The 22,056-nt window shown below is 32.0% G+C and overlaps 3 protein-coding genes and 1 long non-coding RNA gene across 7 annotated transcripts; 1 reads left to right on the top strand and 3 right to left on the bottom strand.

Annotated features, from left to right (window-relative positions):
• Nucleotides 1-1,407: 1,407 nt before the first annotated feature.
• On the bottom strand, nt 1,408-3,988 carry LOC127072591 (keratin-associated protein 16-1-like). The gene has a single exon (XM_051013104.1). It carries the CDS (start codon nt 3,866-3,868, stop codon nt 2,207-2,209), a length of 1,662 nt encoding a protein of 553 aa, XP_050869061.1. The 5' UTR covers nt 3,869-3,988; the 3' UTR covers nt 1,408-2,206.
• Nucleotides 3,989-5,453: 1,465 nt separating this feature from the next.
• LOC127072590 (uncharacterized) lies at nt 5,454-9,338 on the bottom strand. 2 transcript variants are annotated; one of them, XM_051013102.1, is made up of 4 exons: nt 9,188-9,338; nt 8,955-9,128; nt 8,664-8,873; nt 5,454-8,044 (listed from the first exon to the last, which is right to left on the bottom strand). In XM_051013102.1, exons 1-4 carry the CDS (start codon nt 9,263-9,265, stop codon nt 5,561-5,563), a joined length of 2,946 nt encoding a protein of 981 aa, XP_050869059.1. In that variant the 5' UTR covers nt 9,266-9,338; the 3' UTR covers nt 5,454-5,560. The 2 variants fall into 2 exon arrangements, with proteins under 2 accessions (XP_050869059.1, XP_050869060.1); XM_051013103.1 differs by having other exon boundaries at nt 8,955-8,999.
• A 285-nt stretch (nt 9,339-9,623) lies between these two features.
• On the bottom strand, nt 9,624-15,889 carry LOC127072487 (uncharacterized). 3 transcript variants are annotated; one of them, XR_007785514.1, is made up of 6 exons: nt 15,696-15,889; nt 15,318-15,437; nt 12,465-15,225; nt 11,660-12,398; nt 11,470-11,590; nt 9,624-9,975 (listed from the first exon to the last, which is right to left on the bottom strand). It is a non-coding gene; the product is annotated as an uncharacterized LOC127072487 (long non-coding RNA). The 3 variants fall into 3 exon arrangements; XR_007785511.1 differs by having other exon boundaries at nt 11,660-15,225; XR_007785513.1 differs by having other exon boundaries at nt 11,851-15,225.
• A 125-nt stretch (nt 15,890-16,014) lies between these two features.
• LOC127072593 (histone PARylation factor 1) lies at nt 16,015-18,531 on the top strand. Its single transcript, XM_051013108.1, has 5 exons — nt 16,015-16,295; nt 16,894-17,415; nt 17,524-17,669; nt 17,742-17,980; nt 18,063-18,531. Exons 1-5 carry the CDS (start codon nt 16,158-16,160, stop codon nt 18,362-18,364), a joined length of 1,347 nt encoding a protein of 448 aa, XP_050869065.1. The 5' UTR covers nt 16,015-16,157; the 3' UTR covers nt 18,365-18,531.
• The last annotated feature ends 3,525 nt before the right edge of the window (nt 18,532-22,056 follow it).

Below are 22,056 nucleotides of genomic sequence, written 5' to 3'. Positions count from 1 at the left end.
CGAGAATCCCCACGTCCGTGGAAAATCGTCGACCGTTAGAGGATCGTCATCCCTCGAATCGTCCGCCGTACGAACGAACTGTCCTCTAGAATTTCTACTATGAAAACCATGAAAAACCGATAATCCATCATCCATCAGTATAATGACTTTGATAAGTTTGGCAAAAATCTGAAACTCCTAGCTATAGTATTCAACGAATTAAACACGTTCTTTCGGTTACCTAAGTAATAAGTCTTTTCGAAACGGGAAGATAATCTTCGTTAAATTCAGGATGGATCGAGGGATCGAAAGATTTTGCTCGAAAGATAAATAGTTCGACGAACGATGTAGCGTTTTAAAAACGCACGTGCACGTTTAAATCGTACGTACATAAACACATACGTGTATTGAGAAATATGGTAGACGATACAAAAGACAAGATATTAGGAAAGTTAGAACGTATGTACATACATACATACATACATATATACATACGTATATGCATACATACATATATACATTCATACATACAAACGTACGTACGTCCGTATGTAGGTACGTAGATACATACATACGTCGGGGATTGGTTTCGATGCAATTTTGCACGGTAGGGTGGCGCACGTTGGGCGAAGGTGTTAAATTCACTGGATGTACGTCGGACGAGGCATTCTGGGCTAGCCGACAAATCCGATCGTATTTTCATCGACGCCAAATTGGCAATATCCTCGCCGGTGACGATTCCTGAATTATGCATCAGCCTCGGGGACAGTCGCTTCGAAGTTTATCCATCCCGCTCGTTTCCACCCCGAGCTCGCCCGTACTCGACTCTCTTCCGCGCGGAGAGTTTTCTCCCTCTCACCCTCTCGACCACCCACTTTCCATCCTTTCCTCACCGTCGTTCGTCCCCTCTTTCTCAACCGGTAACGTCACTTATTGGTCGAACGCCGAAGCGAAAAAAAGATGAAGACTCACGAATCCGACCAATCGGAAGCTATGGGAATTTACTTTGTAATCTAGCCGATATTACCTCTCTCTTGGCCCATAGAAAATCACGACGAGACACCTTGCGTAATTTGTATTTCAAGAGGAGAAAAGGTTAACTATGAAGAAGAGTTTTCTAATTTATTTAATTCCTCGTAAATATAGTTTTTACAACGACGGTGATTTCGTCGTAATACGATTGGTAATTCGATTGAACGAGTCGAGTGACTCTTAAGAAGGTCGAAATATGAAGAAAATAGGAAGAGTAAAATTACTCGGCGAGAGAATAAAGAGAAAAAACTCACCCCCTTTTAATAAAGTATATAATAGGAAACGTTCTTACTGATGCTGTACTCTTTTCTTTTTTCTATCTGTGAGACATTATCTATCTTGTATTTTTCTTAAATAGAAAACAATGAGAAAGCACATCGATACATTTTTAAGAGGTATTGTGTTACAAAGCTTTTATTAATGTTCTTCATTAATGTATACAGATTCGTTACAAAAAATTTAGATAAGAGGAACGATTTGTATATGTCTATATGTTTAACTCTGGAAAGATAAATGTTTTCCCGAGCCTTACGTCCTTTTTTTTGATTCTTTTTCACTACGTATTCTACCACTTAAACAATACATATTTTACATTTACGCTCACCCATCCAAATGTGTCTGCATTTTATATTTCTATATCTATGGATTCTAGAGTAGTATAAAAATGTACGGAGCGAAGGTAGAATAGTTCGTTTTTGTAGATCAGTTATGATAGACACTCAACGAAATCTATTTAAATTTAGACTTGAGCATTTCTTAAAAACATTAATGGGACGTATATCGTATGTAGTATGTCCAATTAATCGCATTCTTACTAATCGTATTGAAACATAATGATAAAAACAAAATTAATCAGGGTTTAGACGTCTTTCGAAAACTAGGAATGCGTTAAATTAGCCATACGACAAGCGACACACATCGACAGTCGGTCCGTTCACCTTTCATTGAATTCACCTGACCAGTGGAGTGCTCATCATTGACTTAAACATGCTTGACCTTGAAAAAATCTATTCATACTATATAAAAAAAATGCACTCGAGTGATCACAGAATCGATAGAAGGTGAACAAATCGACCATGAATGGTTGACAATTATCGATCCAGGAGACCGAACGTTCTAATCTAATAGATTTCGCAAAAACTGTGTCAATTCTCGCCTTTAGTTTCCTTCCATATCCCATAATCAACAGAGTGTCTCACGATTTCGTATTTTTCTTCTTGTCGCAAGGAGGTTTCCTCACGCAAATACCTGATTTTATAGGACAGTAATAAGATGGTAAACAACAGGGATACTTGTCTTTGACGGGACAAGGTCGACCAGGTTTAACCCTTATATCATTTTGAGGAGGAGGACAAGGGCAAGGTCCTGGATGTATTTTTGGTGGAGGTGGACAAGGACATAATGAAATGGGTTCGGTAGGAGGGCCAGGTAACGGTGGTGGTGTACACACTTTTTTTGGCTTGACACGTTTCTCGTTGCAAATGGGCTCCTCTATTTCAGAGTCGACCGTAGGTGGACACACAGGTGGTGTTATCAGTTTCGGTGGTGGACAATCGGTTGGCCCGTACACCATCTTATCTGGTTTCTTAATCTGAGCGATAATACACTTTCCTGCTCGAACGCAACTTTTCGGACATACTATTTTCTCTTCTTTTACTTCAATCTTAATATGCTTTGATGGCTCGCACTTGACCTTCTCTGGATAACATTCGGCTTCTCTATCCTTACAAGGTTTACTACAGCTTTCGTTCATTTTGCATATTTCGCTCACCGACTTGCAATCTTTCTCAGAATTGGATTTAAGTAGTATGCACGAACTATGTAGACCTCTGGATCGAAGCATCTGTGCTTGAGTAGGACGAAGTCTTATACGATAGGTGGACATACGTTGAACTTGGCTTCTTCCCGTGTCGGACAAAAATTTGTGATAAGAAGAAACGTCCTTGGAATATTTAGCTTTGATATTCCGAGATCGTGGACAAGTTTTGGAACAGGAGCATGGTGGAGATAATTCTGAATAAAGATAGGCTGTACATGGTAGTGGTGATGGACAAGGAGGAGGTGGCGAACACTCTGGGCAAGGTAAACAAGATCGTAAAGGAGGCGGTGGAGTGTAAGTTAGCGGTTTTAAAGATGTACTTGGTCGACTGAGTGGACAAAGTGATGGAAAACAGCTGCAAGATAGTGAGCGAGGACAAGGCTCGCAAGGTGGAGCTGAAGGATGTTCCTTTGGCATGAGTGAACATTTAAAAAATTCTGGACACTTTGGCATTGATGGCGAAGAAAATGGTACGCATTGAATCGGGCATTTTAATCTTTTGGGATGCTTAGGAAGTGGTGGTGGAGGTCGTGCAGGAATTTTATGATACTCGGGTAGTCTCAGCAATTTAAGTAGAGGAAGACATTTCCTGTAACAAATCTTCGGTGGTGATTGTTTCGGGGATTCCGAATAACAACAAGGGCACGATGATGGACAAAGAGTCTGTGGTAAATTAAGACAATCTGTATTCACTTGACCATAGCAAGATGGTATCGATGAAACACATTTTTCAACTTGCGGACATGGCTCTGTTCGTTGATACGATTGTTTACACGGAGCACTGTTTAAACATTGTAAAGAGTTCTCTTGTTGGCATTGAGGTGATGGTGCTAGATTCGATGGTTTCGAGATACTCGACATAGAAAAGATCTGGAGTAAGGACGTTGATGTGGAAGAAGCAACAGCGTTATTTAATTGTGTCTTCTTCATAAGATGTTTCAAAGGAAGTTCATTCTTCAATGCCATAAACGTTGGCTTTAGGAGAAAAATCGTCATTCGTTGAAGCAATCCATCCAGTGGTTTTAAATCACGGATCATCTACGATTCGAGCAAGAAGAAATATTTGTTTGCCATGTTTTTTTTCTCCATTCACGCTGTTGCCTCCACGTACCCTCTGTCTTTCTGCTGACTTAGCAACTATCCGGATCGCAATTTTTCAATCTGCACGGTTTCTTGGGCGGGCATTTAACGCAGAATGGCTTTTTTTCAGGACGCGGTTTTGAAGGATAACCAGGTGGACCTTCTGGCGTACAGGGGCCTTTCGGAGCTTCGCAGGGACTCCTACATGGCCAATCAGGTGGACCTTCACCACAGTCAGGTTCACCCAATCTCATTTCCGTGTTCTGCATCAACCTTTGATTGTTCTGCGCGACACGTAGAGTGGAAATTTGATAGGTATTTGTTTTTTGTATTCTTATTTTGACTTTTTTAAGTGCCCCCCGAGGTGCCTCTAACTCACCTCCCTCCTACATACCAAAAGAATTCATCGATCTTCTTCACACAAAGAGCTGTAGAGATAAGAATACCCAAAGAAGAAAAAAGGAAGGAAGAAAAAGTGGATAATGGACGTTAGGCTCGGGAAAAGACAACAAAACAATAACTAACACACGATACGAATAATTAAAGTAAATAACAATTTAAAACATAGTAGGAACGACGTGTCTTCGATTTGTGTTGTTTGATCGATTATTCGTCTGTTCCACGTCATCGATTTTATAATCTTTCGCGTGTTCATCTTTAACTTCCGTTTCAATAACACTCTCCTTGTCTTTTACGCGAAACATTTTTTTCTTCAATTCCGACGCCTTTCCAACTAGAGTTTGAAGTTTTTCGAAAGTTTTATCGGAGATATTCTTCGCCATAAACGCATCTTGATTAGTGACAACGATATTATTTACAACTCGTCCTATGTCAATTTCCGTTGTAGCATTATTATTAGACATCAAAAACGTTGGCACGAACTTCTCGACGTCTTCTTCTCGAGGTGGTGTCTTTGAAAATCCTTTTCGCATGGACTGATACTCATCCTCGTAATCAGTACCCTCGGGAAAGTAGTCATCGTTAATAGATCGGTCTCCAGTAGAATGATTCGATTCATCCTCTTCTTTCTTTGCAGACGATGACCATTGAATTTGGTGACCCGCAATCGTTAAAGCATTCGCTCGTTCCTGAATGACAGGTCAAAAGCTGCTCTTACCGATCAATTATCTCTTCCTTGTCTCTATTTTTTTTTTTTTTTTTTTTTTTTATTATATTTATGCATTGCGATTGTGATCTTATTTCTACGCTTTTTGTGTATTTTAACCCGCCCAACGTCATATCGAGAAAGAGGCAGAAGGGAGGTGGAGCCACAGCGACGATTTGATTATCGATTGATTTATTGAAATATTAAATCCATTTGATCTTAACCTTTACATGATAGAAAGAGAAAGAGGCCTTCGAGATATAACTTAAAATTGATGTTTAATATATGATCGTCAGATTGTATTCTTATGATAGGATTTTTAATAAAAGAAAAATGTATACTTACGATTTCAACATATTTCGGCTCTTCGTATTTAATATTCATACTTCTTGTGTTTGATTGTAGCTGAAATCATATAAATAAAAAAATAGTTCATAGTTATGTATGTATTTCTATATTTAAATAAATTTTCCACAAAGTACATATTTTGATCCAGGTGAAATTAACAAGGTTTGATTTAATTAATATTATTGTAATATCAGAAGTTAATTTTCTATGTTATAATTTATACCGAAAGTGTCAAGGGTATACAATTTTGGTAATTCCATATTCGTTTCTGTTCGTTTAACATTTGATTTCTTTATAATATCTATTTCCTTCGTTAACACGTTTTTATCGGAGAAAAAGAACTTCAAATATTTCTTCTTAAATAGCTTCTCGTATAAAAACTCGTCCTTAAAATAATACATTGAAGAAGTTTTGCATTTCTTTTCGCCACCTTTGGTATTTTCTGGACAACCAGGTGCTCGAAAAACTGGAGGACATTGTTTCTGTGCACAAGTATCATCAGTCTTTTTAATTTCTGGACATTCTACTTTTTCTGATTCGCAAGAATCACGTTTGGGGAGATCCGTTGAGGAACAGGAAGTCTTTTTCGTTGTACATGGATCAGGCTTGCAGCAAGAGTCTGGTTTTTTACATGGATCTGGCTTGGAACAGGGATCTGGTTTGGAACAGGGATCTGGCTTGGAGCAAGGTTTTGGCTTGGAACAGGGATCCGGCTTCTTACATGGATCCGGCTTGGAACAGGGATCCGGCTTGCAACAGGGATCCGGCTTCTTACATGGATCTGGTTTGGAACAGGGTTTTGGCTTCGTACAGGGATCTGGCTTCTTACATGGATCTGGCTTGGAACAGGGTTTTGGCTTCGTACAGGGATCTGGCTTTTTACATGGATCCGGCTTGCAACAGGGATCCGGCTTTTTACATGGATCTGGCTTGGAACATGGTTTTGGCTTCGTACAGGGATCCGGCTTCTTACATGGATCTGGCTTGGAACAGGGATCCGGCTTCTTACATGGATCTGGCTTGGAACAAGGTTTTGGTTTCGTACAGGGATCTGGCTTCTTACATGGATCTGGCTTGGAACAAGGTTTTGGCTTCGTACAGGGATCCGGCTTCTTACATGGATCCGGCTTCTTACATGGATCCGGCTTTTTACATGGATCCGGCTTTTTACATGGATCTGGCTTGGAACAGGGTTTTGGTTTCGTACAGGGATCCGGCTTCTTACATGGATCTGGCTTGGAACAAGGTTTTGGTTTCGTACAGGGATCCGGCTTCTTACATGGATCTGGCTTGGAACAGGGATCCGGCTTGGAACAGGGATCCGGCTTGGAACAGGGATCCGGCTTGGAGCAGGGATCCGGCTTGGAACAGGGTTTTGGCTTGGAACAGGGATCTGGTTTACAAGGATCCTTTTTAGGTTTACATGAATCATTTTTTTTAGCACGTCTTTCCTTGAGACATGTACATGGATCTTTCGGAGTTTTATTGCAAGACGAATATAAGTTCCTTCCTAACCAATCATTTAATACTTCTTCGTTTACATCCGATAATAAATTCGTAGCCAAATCAGCTGATGGTGGACGCAGCTTAAAGAAATCGTTCAAGTGATACGAATCAATGCTTGCATTTGAATTTGATTTTTTAATTATCTTCTTTCTCCTCACATTCTCCAAAAGAGATCTTACGGCAGAGGACACTCTTTCCACGGGTCGCCATTTTTTGCAGAAATTATTTTCCGTCTCGTCGCTTTGAGAAAACAACGATAGTCTTTCATTTTCATCAGAAAGATGGTCAACGTTCTCGGTGACCATTTGAACCTCCATCGGAGAACTTTCTAGAATCTCTTCTTGAAACTCACACTTCTCTTTCCTCGCGGAGGAATCACCGATAAATGCTCCAGAAAGATCCTTCAGATCCTCCATCGGTAGAGTTACGTGATTTAGAGGTACTATCTGTGACAGAGATTTACTTTTCAGATTAATTCTCTCGTCACCTCTGCTAATTTTCTCAGAATCCATATTACATTTCTTATCATTCTCGACGATGTCATAAAATTTTGTCTTAGCTTTTGTACTGCCTATAATAAAACGTTTCAATTTTATCGAGTCATCGTTCTGTATATTGCCATCGTTCAATACTTTCGAAAGGAACCAGGAAGATCTAGCCTTGTCATTAGCTTTACTAAAATCATATAATAGCCTAGACTTTTTATTGGTGAACGCTGCTGGCACAGTCCAATCCTTCAATTTGTTCTTTATATTTACTTTATACACGTCCTTTCGTTGTTCTTTATCGATACTTCTCTTCACGCATTTAGCCATATGAATTTTTAACTTTTTTTCGTTCATCAATTGCAAACTGGAAAATCTATCTTCAGATTTTTGGAAAGGTGTAACCTTCACTACTGGCGTCACGATGGCCAACTTCCGAACTTTTTTCTTATGACATCGCTTGGATATCGTATTTTTTGTGAGTTTTCTTTCTTTTCTCTTCGAAGAAGTGGAGAACGTTGTCTTATTCGCGATCTCCCCGTACGGATCTATCGGTCGAAGTAACCACTCGGTCATCTCACTTAGGATGTCATTTTTCTGGCGGACTCGTCGCGTCGTGTTGTCGTGGCCCATTTCGTCTAGGATTCGTGTCATCATCGATCTTAACTTGCTGGTGCACGTGTCGCCCGCCTGGGGACAGACGTAGAGACGATGTCAAGAATCATTTTTGCTGTTTGTTTTTTTCGTTTGGTTCGAGCAATCGTTTCTACGTTCACGGAATATCTTTTGTTTGTTTTGTTGTTTATTTTATTTTATTTTTCGTCGTCGTCGTCCTAAAAATTGGGTATACGGAATAGCCATCGATGTTTATAAAACGCAAAAAATTCTTTTCCATTTTCTCCGCAAAATGTTTCTCCGTAAAAATGCTTCTCCATAAAAATGTCCATTTTCTTGCCGCTTTTAGCTGATCCATCTTCTAGAATATTCACTCATTTTTTATTTTATATGTATATAAAATTCATGCTTACGATTGGAAATCGTGAACATAATACCGATCTTTTTCTTTGTTTCTTTCAATTATTGCAACTATTTCGATTCCTCATTATCAATTGTTATGACACTCGTTTTTAAAACAAACTTCACTCTTGTCGTTCGTCATTTGCGAACAAAAATTCGTTTTGAATAAAATTTCATTTCAAACGAATTTGGAATTACAAATGTATGTTTTTCTATTTATGATATATCCTTGGATTTTTTATTTTGTAATCAAACTTCAAAAAAAGGAAACTAAAAACGAAATACTTCTTACCTTCGGCGATATTAAATGATTTACTGCTTGAGCTTCTTCCCCGATCGGCAGACGTTGTAAAGCCTCTACAAGTTTATTGATATCAGTCTCGTTCACTTTCAGTTGATCGCTTAGGTAAGCTAGATTGTTGCTTTCCTTCATCATTGAATCTTGCTTCGATGTTGCCTCGTACGATCGTGATTTCTCCATCAGTGATAACATTTGTGAATTCTGTTTTAAGTAAATGATCAATTATTTAAATTATTTTCTAAGCTATATAAGAATTTAGAAAAATCATTAAAAAGTTCTTACTTTGCCACAAAATGGTTCAGCTTCGTTAAAATGATGGAATCTGTTCTGAGTAAATAAAAACCTTTTATTAGTATTAGCCACGTCATAAATAGGAATGGTATTTAATGTTGAATGTTGTCTCGCTAATCGTGATGCATTTAGATTGACTCCCTCGGTTGCCCCAATTAATTTTATCTGCAATTAATTTCGAGTGTAACTTATCGTACTTTAACAGAATGATATTTTATATGTACCTTTAAATTATCTTCGCCAGCGTAATATTTACGCTGACCGAAAGATTTAACAACGGATTTAGCGGCTCGGGAAAACATTGTTAAAATCTTGTGGGAATTACTTGAAATTTTTTTAACGCCTTCATAGGGCGTCTGTCTGATCCAAACTAAATAAAATAGTTTCTAAACGTTTGTTATTAAATGATCATCGCAATTTTGCTAATGCAATTGTTTACAAATAATTCAAGAGCTATCGAGTATGTTGTGTACGATATTCATAATAAAATCATTTTATTTTTTGTTTTCTTCTTTTTTTAAAAAAAACATTTTACCATGTTATGGTAAATATTTGTAATCAGAAGATATTGTAGAGTTCCTATATTACCACTTTTAGAAACAGATTATTTATACGTGATAGTAGAAGATGATACAATTAAAAATATATAATACGATTACATATTATACAACATTGTTTTTTATTTCCGAAATATAAACTATTTTTACATTAAAAAAATATCAGACAGCATAATTTTTACATCTTTCGCATTCTACAGATGAATCAAGATAAATATAAAATTGTACACAATATCTATATTACATTTTACATTTTTTAAATATAAATATAATATGTAAGATATATAAATTATTTGTGATTGTTCGATTTCAATTATTTATTTCCATTTTGAACAGTTTTACTATAAATTTTTTTCTTTATCCTATGTTTTTATAAATATCAACAATTTGAGATTTAGTGTTTGAGATTCGTCTTATAAAAATACAAAGTAGAATATTTCTTCTTATCCATCATTCTGAAACAATAAAAAAGATTAGTGTTGTTTTATATTTAAATTCCTCTAAAATTTTCTAATATGAATCTACGTATTCTACCCTCTCCAAAAATTCATCTTTTTTATTTAATTCATCTAGGCATTTTGACAATAATTTTAGTTTGATTCTCTTCGTCTACTCTCTCACTTTCCAAATCTCTGTATACGTTCAAAAGTAATACTTTATATTCTAAAAATTCTACGAGCTAAAGTAACAATATCAACATCTTTCAATGGAGAATTAGATAATTTAAATTTACCGTAAGTTATTCAAACCTGTAATATAATATTAGAATATTTATAAATTAATGAACAAATTTTATTTAGTTTAAGATGTATAATCATATTATAAAATCAAACTCACTTTAAGTAAAAAAAATAATAAAGATATTAAACATTTTTTTGATTATAAAGAAACAAAACAAATTTAATTATATTTACTTATAATTTCTAGAAATATAATTTATCTCCACTAAAATAGAACTATTTCATAACTCTAGTACAGTTAATGTCTTCTAATAAAGTTTCTAATTTTGAAAGTAAATAGATATTATAATAAGTAAATAAATATAAGTAAAATAAAAAACAAGATAAAATGTAACTATAGGAAAAGTAGTTTACTTTCATCCATGTTGTGCAGTTTTCAGGTCCAAATTCCTACATGAATATTTCACACAAAATCCTACATCTAGTAATTTGTAATTTATAATTCTTTAATTTGTATCTCTAAATCAATGTAACTATGACACAATTTATTTTTGAAACAAACACCCAATTCTACTGGATTACAAAATAATAAGATATAATTTAATATTTTAATATTTGTAAATAATACAAAATAATTGTTATAATAACAAAATATCAATGTTTTTTTGCTGCAATCAAATTTTTTTACCATATTTCAAAATATCTATAAAGTAGTCATATCTTAGAGAATGTGAAGTGATTGTGTGGAATGAATTCTAAATAGGTTTTAAAAAATAAATAAATACGTTATATCTTTATATAAATAATAATGACTTTATATAAGATAAGCTGTACTTGTATACTTGATATCTATTTATATCTTCCACGTCAAATTCTTCGTATAAAGCATAATTTATCTATAAATAAATATGATCTCCTATACAAAATTTATTTTATGAAACTGTAATATGACTATAAAATTGTTTAAATTTTGGTATTTATTATCTTAATAGAAAGAAACATTTACTATAGCTCGTTTATATAATTTTCTTTAGATTCTAAGATTTCCTTTAGATTCTAATAATGTCAGATAATCGAATTAAGTATTATAATTAGAAGTATTTTCTTTAACTTCTTATTCCTACTGATATTTTCTTTTGCTAACTATTACATCTCCAATGCATATTTAAAAATTTGATAAAATTCACGAAAACAAAAATGTTGACAGCATGTTCATAAACTTTGTCTGCTTTATTTATGAAACTATGAGATTTTTCAAAACATACGTACTTTATCCAAATACGTTCATATATCTTCCTTTCTCTTCATATTTGTTTATATAGTAAATCAAATTTAATATATTTGCTCATCAGGTTTTCAATCCATTCAATGCTCAAAATATGGCACGCTCCTATAAGAAAGTTTTATAAAATCAAATTACATAATAAAAAATAATTTCTAATTTTATATCAAATCTTACCAGTAATATTTTCTAACATTTCCCCTATATATGTATACTTGTATCAAAATTGATTTGCTTTTTTTTAGGTAAATTGTAATTGCATGATTCCATAAATTTCTAGTATAATTTACTTGCCAATTTAGCATTCCCATTTTAATATATTTCGGTCATAATCTAATATTTTTATAATCGATATATAAGATACTTACATATATAGATATGAAAGAAATTACATATAAAACTCTGAAATGTTTTTGACTCTTTGCGATTGTATTTTTTGTAAGCATAGTAATCGTATCTTATTCAATTATTATCTAAAAGATGTATAAATCTTATTCAAAAGGATGTGTTTAAACTGTGTGTATATTATTTATTATTTCGATATTCAATATTTTATAGAAATTTTCTTTGATATGATATATATCAAAGTAATCCCAAATGAGCAATCACAGTTTTCTTGTACATGTTTCATAGTGGTATCGGGATTCTCGTTTTTGATCTTTTTTCTTATCAGAACAAACAAAATACTCCTTGCTCAAATTTCCTTGATTTTGTTGTAGAATATGTAATTTTCTGTTTAATCGCTCTTCTTTATCCGAGATTGATAGTCTACCATGCGAAGTCTGAGATCCATCACAAATCTCAATTACCCACCAATTGATCTATCAATTTTCTAATAAATTTTAGATGTCATATGGGTGTTTTGCCTTCTTATTATTATATAATATATAGCTATTCGCAGAATAAATTTTTAAATCTAAAAAGAATAATTTTTTTTTAACCATTTTAGAGACTTCATGAAAACGGATAAAATGTATATTACTCGACTCGGTCGACGCCATCCATATATATATTATATTCGGCAATTATTTATTATAATTCTTTTATCTCTCTATATTACTCGACTCGGTCGACGCCATCCATATATATATTATATTCGGCAATTATTTATTACAATTCTTTTATCTTTCTATAATAGTATGAATGTTTCTCCAAATCGACAGCCAAAAACATTCATGCTTGATCAATGTAAGATTTTGTTTTATGTAGACTATGTACATTTGATTTTAGTTTATTATTCCAATAGCATAATATTTCAATTTTAATAATTCATGGGCCAATGTTATACTTGCATAAAATCTATCAGTATAAATATAATTTCGAGCATCAGGATTAGAATGTAATAATTTTATATACAGATGTAATACAATTCTTGTGGTAGTTACTGGGAAATTGGAATGTATCAATGATTCTGTAGTAGAACTTCCATAGTATGAATAAAATGAATGTATCTGGTATCAGAATCTGCCAATATATAAATACAAATTTCCCATTTCGTTGATTTCTTAGTGTTAATGTATATTATGTATGTTACGTTATAAGTAACAAAACTAATTCTTCCTTTGAATTTTATGACAGATTCATCGATTGAAATTTCTTTATTTGAAACAAAATAGTCTTCGAATGTAGCTTCAGTATAATTTAAGTCACTAGCTTTTTAAATTCTTATTCTATCATTTGAAGTATTTGTATTTAAATATAACATCCAATAAATTTGGAAAAATCTTACTCTCCAAAATATGTCCAAAAAAAATAGTATTTTCGAATTATATTGATGCAATGACTACTCTTCCTCATCTGGTAATTTTACAATACCCATGTTGAGTATAAATGCTATTATTTCTGTCACTGTCACATCTATACAACTATTCCATATCGAACGACATGATAACACTGCAATATCCTGGCATATTAATTCGTTTCTTTTATAATATCTTGAAGCAACTCATCAGTAAAAAAACCTGATGAAAAAAATCAATTGGGTCTGTGTATGTTGCAGGAATGTGTGCACTGGGACTTCTTGATCCTACTAAAAATTCTATTTTTAGTAATTGAACATTTTCATGTATAACATCTTGCCATATACTTGGAATACTATTTTCTAATGTTACTTCAATGTCATTGCCACTTGAATGTAATTGCACTATACATTTTCTTCTAGGCACTATAATATCATTATTATCATCCAAGTTATCATTGAAATCATCATCATTAATATAATCATTCGACTTGTCATGATAATCTATATAAAATTCATCACTATTTCTTTGCACATCCTTATAATTGTTAGACTCACATCTTCTTTTAGACATTTGAGAATATAGCTTTTAGAAATATAAAAAATAAGATGAATAACGATAAATATTAAAAAAATAAAAGGTAATAAATGTCAATAATAAATCCATTGCTTGTATGGAAAGAATGACTTTTCCTTCAGATAAAACAAAATGTTTATAGATGAGCGAAAAGTACAGTAAGATAAGCAGTGTTAAGTTCCCTGCCTAAATAACCATAACATACTTGTACCAAGAATATCCTGGTACGACCGCAACAGTAAAACATCTTTGCTGCAGTAAAACATCCCAGGATTCAATCGCAATCTATCATAATACTACAAAATTAAAAATTTGTTCTATTCAAAGTAGCTTGATATCTCAATTTGTTTCTTGTGATCTTGTGAGCATATTTTATACAGTTAGTTATAACTAATAGGTTTTTATATTTCAAATGAAGTGTATTACACCAGATATGTGCCCTTTTGATTCATCATTTTTTACCATTTTTGAGGTAAAATTATAATCCCATCATTGTAGAATTTCTATGTTTTTCTGGATGAAAAACTTTATCAAATGATTTTCACATGCCTCTTTTGCAGCCAACTTTACACTGTTAAGAGAATTCTGTAAAGATTGAAACAAATGGTACTCTAACGGTGCAATGTCAGGACTATATAATGGATGTATTATAACTTTGTAGCCAAATTCTCTGTCTTTGATGGACCATCTATGATGTGTAGAGTGTGGCATTGTCATAATAAAAGCTAACACCTTTACTATTGATCCATTCTGATTGTTTTATCTCAATAGAGTAGTAGCTCATAGTGAACAATTCCTTTATGATCTCACCACAGACACTTAACGTCGCCAATCCTGACTTTGCCACCATTTGTGCAGCTTCATTTTCCTTTAACCACAATCTTTTCCATATATTATTAATGTACATGATCCATTTGTCATCAACTATAATAAACTATTTCAAAATGATTTGATTTCATTCTGTTTAAACATAGATAAAGATTTGATCCATTAAATTTTTCGTTGTTAAATTATATGATGAGTTCTTTTTAGACATTATAACTCTTAATGTGCCAGTTTTGCATAATTTTTTCTGATTTCATCGACTCTTTCAATCATTGGCAAACCAAAATGAAATGTATCACTTATATCAAAATTTTCAGATTGAAACGCTTGAACTAGCTTTGTACCAGACATACTGATACTTCATCAAATCCATAACATCACAAATTTGTTTAGCAGCCTAAGTGGCATCTTTTCTTTTTTTGTAATAAAATTTCAAAATATGTCGAATTTCTTCTTTTTCAGTCATTTTCACTTATTTTCAAGATATAATAACTTTTAAAGAAATAAACGAATATATCATAATCTTTCTAAAAATATTTAGAGATATATCATCTTTCAAACGCATGTAATCATTATATCATTAAAGATATTTTGTTCAGGTGGCTGAAAAGAAATACTTATAAATGAATTGTTCTCTACATAAAATTCTAGGTAGGTTTAACATTATAGAATGAAGATTTTATTGTTATTCTTACAAGAGATAAAATTTCTTGATCTTTCTCCTTGTCTTTCCCTTTCCTTCTCTCTCTCTTCTTTGCTTCTCTTAATAGCTGTTCTGCTGTGATTTAAATTTCCATAGGTGCTTTATTTTTAGCCTAAAAAAAATTTTAATTGTGAATAAATATTATAATTATGATAAACGGTATGTGTTATAAATTATAATTATAAAATAAGATATATTAATATATAATATATAATCATTCTATATTAGTTATTTTTGGAATTTTTTATGATTTTTCCATGATTATGATTGATTAAATCCGACTTTTTATACAATAAATACGATTACAATTATTCTAACCAAATAAACGAAATATTGTTTATACTTATGTAGAAGTAATGCAGTATCATACATTAATTTGATGATGTCTAATTCGATTTTAGTCGTACACACATAAGCTATGTCCTATAGCTAAATAAGTAAATTTTGGATTAAAATAGATTAAAAATCCATGCTTCCTATTCTTTCAATTTTTTCTATTTTTTCCGCAAGTACTACACTTTACTGACGATTAATCTAGCTCGATAAATATAGTTCTTTCTTGGTATCTCGATTATAGCGCCACAGCATTACGTGACTGGAACATCAGAGTAGTTTTTATTTTGCACACCATGTTCGCTGTAGTATTTCTTATATTTCATTGAAATTATGGTCGGTAGAGCGCGCGCTTTGTAGTTTATAGATCTAAGGCGAAGATATCAACCGTCGAAGATTCTCATAAAAATGTTATTTTCATTTTAACTGTCTTGTAAATGTGCAGTATAAAATAATTATCTTATTTTTCATTATTTTATATCTCAATATTTTTGTTATAATGTCAGAAGATCACAAAAATAAAGCGTTTCTTGCTTACAAAAATGATTCACGAATACCTTGTCGATATGGCGCGAAATGTTATCAAAAAAATCCATTACACCATAATAAGTACAAACATCCTCCTTCGAATAAAGAAGTATGATATCATTTTTATTATTTTTAATATTATAAACAATTATTTTTAATATTTTAACTAATATTATAATATTATATGTTTATTATCTTTTAATTTCATAAAAATGTAAAATACATTTTTTGAAGTCCTTTTTACATATTATTAACAAATTTTACTATATATCTATTACATGTGAAAGTAGTAGTAAATAAATATTAGTAATAATAGTTTCTTAATAATGTTTAAATTAAAATATTTTCTAAATTAAAAATTTTTCAACATATATGGATTAATGCTTTTTTATAAAAAAAAATCAAATTGTATCGAGTAAAGCATTAAAAAACATGATTTCATTTAATAAAACAAAATTAACATTCATATGACTTTTACATGTTCATCTATATAAAAAAAACTAATAATATCAGAATATTTTATATTCTGATATTCTCCCCTCAAAAACATTTAACTTTTATCTTAAACGTTTTTAAAATCATTATTTATAAAGTAGTTATAATGATTCCAGTTATATGTTTTATCTATTAATATTGCAATATCAATTCTATCATAGTCATATTTTTTATTAAAAATATATATTTATAAAAATATATTTTATTTATAGAAAGAAGTCGAAGATGGTCAAAAAATATTAATTGGGAATAAAAGAAAAATTGAAGAAATAAATGATGATAAGAAAGAAGCAGATTTTGTGCCAAGTAAAATTCAAAAAGTTAAGACTGATGTTTCTAATGTTGACATAAATAATTTAGAAGATATTGATAATATAGAAACAGAGAAAATAATTGACGATAATATAGAAGAAATAAAAGAAAAATCTTGTGCTTCATCTGATGATAGCAATCAAACAATCGATGATGATTCTTGTGTGATATTATCTCCAAATTGTATGAAAGAAAATATCAAAAACTTATTCTTAGTTCAAATGCCAGAAGATTTTTATCAATTTTATGAGTTTTGCAAACTTATTTCTAAAAATACACCATTGATGGCACTAAAATCTATTCATCTTAATCTTGTGGGTCCTTTCGATATCTTAGATAATAAATTAAAAAGTTTTAAAAATAAAGATAAAGAAAAATATCTTAGACATTGGAGATATTATTATGATCCACCAGAATTACAAGTACGTATTAAAATAAACATTTAAATACATTCATTTCCAAAATTTTTAATATATAATTAAAAGTGTCATGATGAATTTTTTGTTACAATATATCCATTTCTTTTATAGACAATTATTAAAGGAGAAAAAGATGGTTTACATCTTGGATATTGGAGAGATGAATGTTTTGAAAAGCCAATATTTGTAGTTAAAAATAAAGCAGATGTAAATTGTATAATACAACCTGTGGCAGAAAATATATTTGGTGCAGTTAAGTAAGTATGTATCCAAATATAAAACTTTTAACTTTCGTACAATATTTTAAAATACTATTCATATAATTGCAGTGTTTGTATCGAAGACGCATTGAAAGCAGCTAATCTATTTGAAAAGACAAGTATATCGCAACTTCAAAAACGATTAAAAGAATTTGCTCAAGAACATAATATAACTTTAGAAAGAAAAACGGCCAAAATGATAAATCGGGAGAAAAAAGTCGTTGCAAGGACATTTCATAAAGCTGGAATCATTGTACCATATAATAAGAAAACACAATTGGGTTATAGAGAATTATCAGTTACCGATAGTAAGAAACTTCTACTATTTCTATTACATGTCTACGACTAAAGTTCTATGACTAAAGTATAATTTTATTATTGATATTTTAGAAGAATTACAACAAATATTTAAGAAAATAGACGAGGCAGATACCATAGAAGAGCGTAAAAAAGCAATGTCTAAACTCGACGAAGTTGTACGCCTCGCAACAATAGCTGCAGACGAATGTGACTTCGGCACTTGTTTAGAATTGGCACATGATCTGTTTTCTAGCGGTAGCGTACATATTGAAAAAACAGCGTTACAAATGTTTTCCATTGCTTACACGCATCTTGATCGTCCAGAATTTTTAGAAATAATTAAGGTACACTTGAAGAATAGAAAACGTGGTAATGACTTAACCGTCATTTAAAATTTTTCAAATCTTAAAATATATAATTTTAATGCAAGCTTTAATTAATTATAAATTACAAGTAATATATTTGCGAAACTATTTAATAGTACTTATGTAAGACATACATCTGTATAATACTATAAATTTAAAAAAATATATATTTTAATAAATTTATTTAATAACAATTATGAAACCACTTCAAAGGTTTTTTTTTTTTAAACTATCCGCTTTAAACTTAAAAGAAATAATTAGAGAAAGACACATAGATATAACACTAATTTTCTTAAGACTGAATTAAATAGTTCCAATTCCATTTACTTTCTCTATTTAAATTCTACTAGATACCTATTTCTATATATCATATAAATATTGATAAAACAATTTTTGTGAAATTGAAATACATTTATAATAAATTCCCTGAACTATTACCCTGTAGCGTTAAGTTCCTAATATTGGTCCTAACGAAACGAAGCAAATATTTAACGGTATCGTATTACGAATCGGTTCTTACGGTAAAGTTAGTATTATTTGCAATATCATCTCATACAATTGAATCATTGATATTCTCAATGAATTTTATTCTTCATCCAGAAACGAACGGCTGACCAAAATTATCGATGAGCTATAAACGCAAGTAACGTCATTAGAAGCCGAACGTAGCACGTGCCATCATCGAAGTAAAAAGCACAAGAAAATAGGGCGGTTACGAAGAAGAGTTGAGAGGAGAGGTAAGAAACAAGAACAGGATAGGAGAAAAGAAAAGAGATAGAAGAGAAAAGAAGAGGAAAGAGTGATGGTAGAAACGGCTGCCGTTAAATCGTACGTCGAATGATGCCAAAGTTAAATATAAAAGCGCCGGCTAGCGTCGCGGCGCCCACCGTGGACCAATGACGCGGTGTTGAAGACAGTCTCTTCATGAACTTGGTCACGGACTGGAGATAGACGATTCGGTTCTCCTACGATAGTTCGGTTCGTTTTTCCTTCGCACGATTCTTTTACTTACGTTTCTGTATTTGAATCGTGGACAAATTTATTCCATAAGGTTTTTTTTTTTTTTTTTTTAGTGTTCTACATTATTTCCTTTTATATTATTCTTCAGGAGAGATTCTAGCGAAAATTATACATCCGTAAGAAGAAGCACACGGATTACATCAGAAGTGCGTTTACGAAGCTTCCATTTCGAGTGAATTTGTTTGATCAGAACGCGTTAAATTTCACCGTTGATTACACTGACGTTTACTTCGGGATTTGTCGGTGAGTATTGATTTTACTTTTATAGATCTTACGAGATCCATTGAATTTGGGTAGATAAATTTGTATGGAAAAATAATAATCACTCGATACGTAGAATGAATCCTACTCTAAATAGGAATTCCACATTTTCTTGCTATTTGGATATAACAAACATTCGAGATGTTAGTGCTATTGGTGCTTTTAATTAGATAGTGTGTTAGCGAATGAAAAAAAAACAAGTTTGCGACATCATTGTGATTCACGTGGGTGAATGTTAGCAATGGATGAGTTCCAATAACTGCCCATTGCTGGGCCAATGTGAGCAACCTCTGTCAACGACATCCGTTCCGAACGGGACTATTTCTGATCACCAATTCGGCAGAGATTTTATTTTTGGACGCAGCATCTGAGGTCCAGGATCCAGAGACTGGTGCTACGCCGTTTTATGTCTCTTCCATCGAATAATCCATCTAGAAATCGAATTCAATTTTCGATTCAATATTTCTTCGAGGGTAATCTAATCTCTTGATATTTGCATAAGATTTAGACAATGAATGGCAAATACATATTTGTCTGTTAGGATAGAGTGTACCAGTATATTCACGTAATACATGTCAAAAAAAAAAATGTACTTGAATATCCGTAAACTTTACATTTTAACTATTTCGAAAAACAAATATCTATCCGGATTTATTTATGTTATTAGGATTATTGTTATAAGTATAGCCCATAATATTGCCTTGAATTACTTATAAATTTTTCAACATTTTGTTACGGAATCATTTCTTGATATACGTAATGATTTTTAAATTATGTAGATTATGTTGATATCTCTCTACATCTCATAAATATCTCTCTACATCTCGTCTGTTGTGTAATTTGTGAATAATTTTCTTTTTTACTATAGTAAAACAGCAATAACAAAAAAATTATAATCGGTCAAAATTGATTATAGTTCTTAGCAAGATGTATTTCACTTTGAATCACATTTATATTACATGTCGATTACTTATATTAATCGGACACTTTTCTGCTGTACATTTTGCAAACGTATATATATTATATTTATTTTTGTCATCATTTAATGGGTCATGGTCATAATCGAAGGTACCGCCGACTATCTTCAGACTGGAGAACGTTTTTAAAGAAACGAAATACTCGTGGAAATGCTGATATCAGTGACAACATAAGAGAGATAGATAGATAGATAGATAGATAGATAAATAGATAAATACAGAAAGAGAAAGAGAGAAAGAGAGAGAGAGAAGTGCCGAGAACAAAAATTACGCACGTGTACACGTGTCTATGATGTGACTGGAAGGGCGATTACGGCTGCTAATATGTGTGTCTGTCACTTTCTAAAATATCTGATGCACTCATCGCGAATATACCTGGTGGTGGTTTGTCGGACGTGTGTGTATAAGCGTCGCAGCACGCAAAAATAGAATTGGTACTATATTTAGGCGGCCTACACTCGGCATCCAACAGAGAACCTTAAGGTTTTCATCTTATTCAATACTTTTAAAGATATCGATATATTTTAAATAATTCAAAGAAGGTTATTGTTTAATTATACACCATGTAATATGTATTTGCTCGATGTAAAAACAGAATATGTATATATATAACAGATAAGACATAAAACGAACCGTTTGTAATTTTATGCGTTGAATAGTTGTTCGTTCATCATCATTTTTCAATGACTATAAACATCGTTTCGTTAATGTGAATGAACTCATTTATGCGCGTATGCATCTTCCAGGTGCCAAACCTTTTAGTATCAATGAACTCTTTCTAAATCCAAAGCTTCTTACAGAAATTCTACAAATGCTTTCTTGGTCTAACGTACGTCTTAATTATAACGAAGATTCAACAATTTCAGGTCAGGATGTTGTATTGATAAAAGACAATAAAATTAAGTCAAGAAAATTAACTATTTTTTTAACTAAAACTTAAAAAATTTTTATATAAATAATTAATAAATTAAAAAAAAATAGTAATAATAGATATATCTTAAATTATAATTCAAATCGCAAGTAATTGAGTACAATAGCTTAATGACAATGACCTGGCTTTATCGATGAAAATTGTTAAATATCTAATCTACATCTGGTATATATATCTTATGACATGACATTTTGATTTCATATTAATGTATAGGAATTCATAGATACGTGCTAACAATGTAGGCACCTATTTCAAGATACTTTTGGCCTGGAGCCATCCAGATCTACTCACCTCACTGTCACTACGCGACCGAGAGCTTGGTCGATTGGTTTCTTAGAACGTATAGGTGCACATGCAAGTCTTTATGTGTAGCCATATAACTATCTTGACATCTCGTGATTATCTTAAACTTTGATTTTCAATTATTCCTAATTCTTTGGTACAATATTATAGAATTGTTAAGAAAAATTGAAAATAATGATTGTTTCGTCTTTTAGCTAATTTTTTTTTTAATAATTTTACTTTACCGA

The sequence above is a fragment of the Vespula vulgaris genome, chromosome 2 (genome assembly GCF_905475345.1).
Source record: "Vespula vulgaris chromosome 2, iyVesVulg1.1, whole genome shotgun sequence".
Taxonomy (NCBI): domain Eukaryota; kingdom Metazoa; phylum Arthropoda; class Insecta; order Hymenoptera; family Vespidae; genus Vespula; species Vespula vulgaris.
The sequence above is the reverse complement of the archived record's forward strand: the minus strand, read 5'-3'. Positions and strand labels throughout refer to the sequence as shown.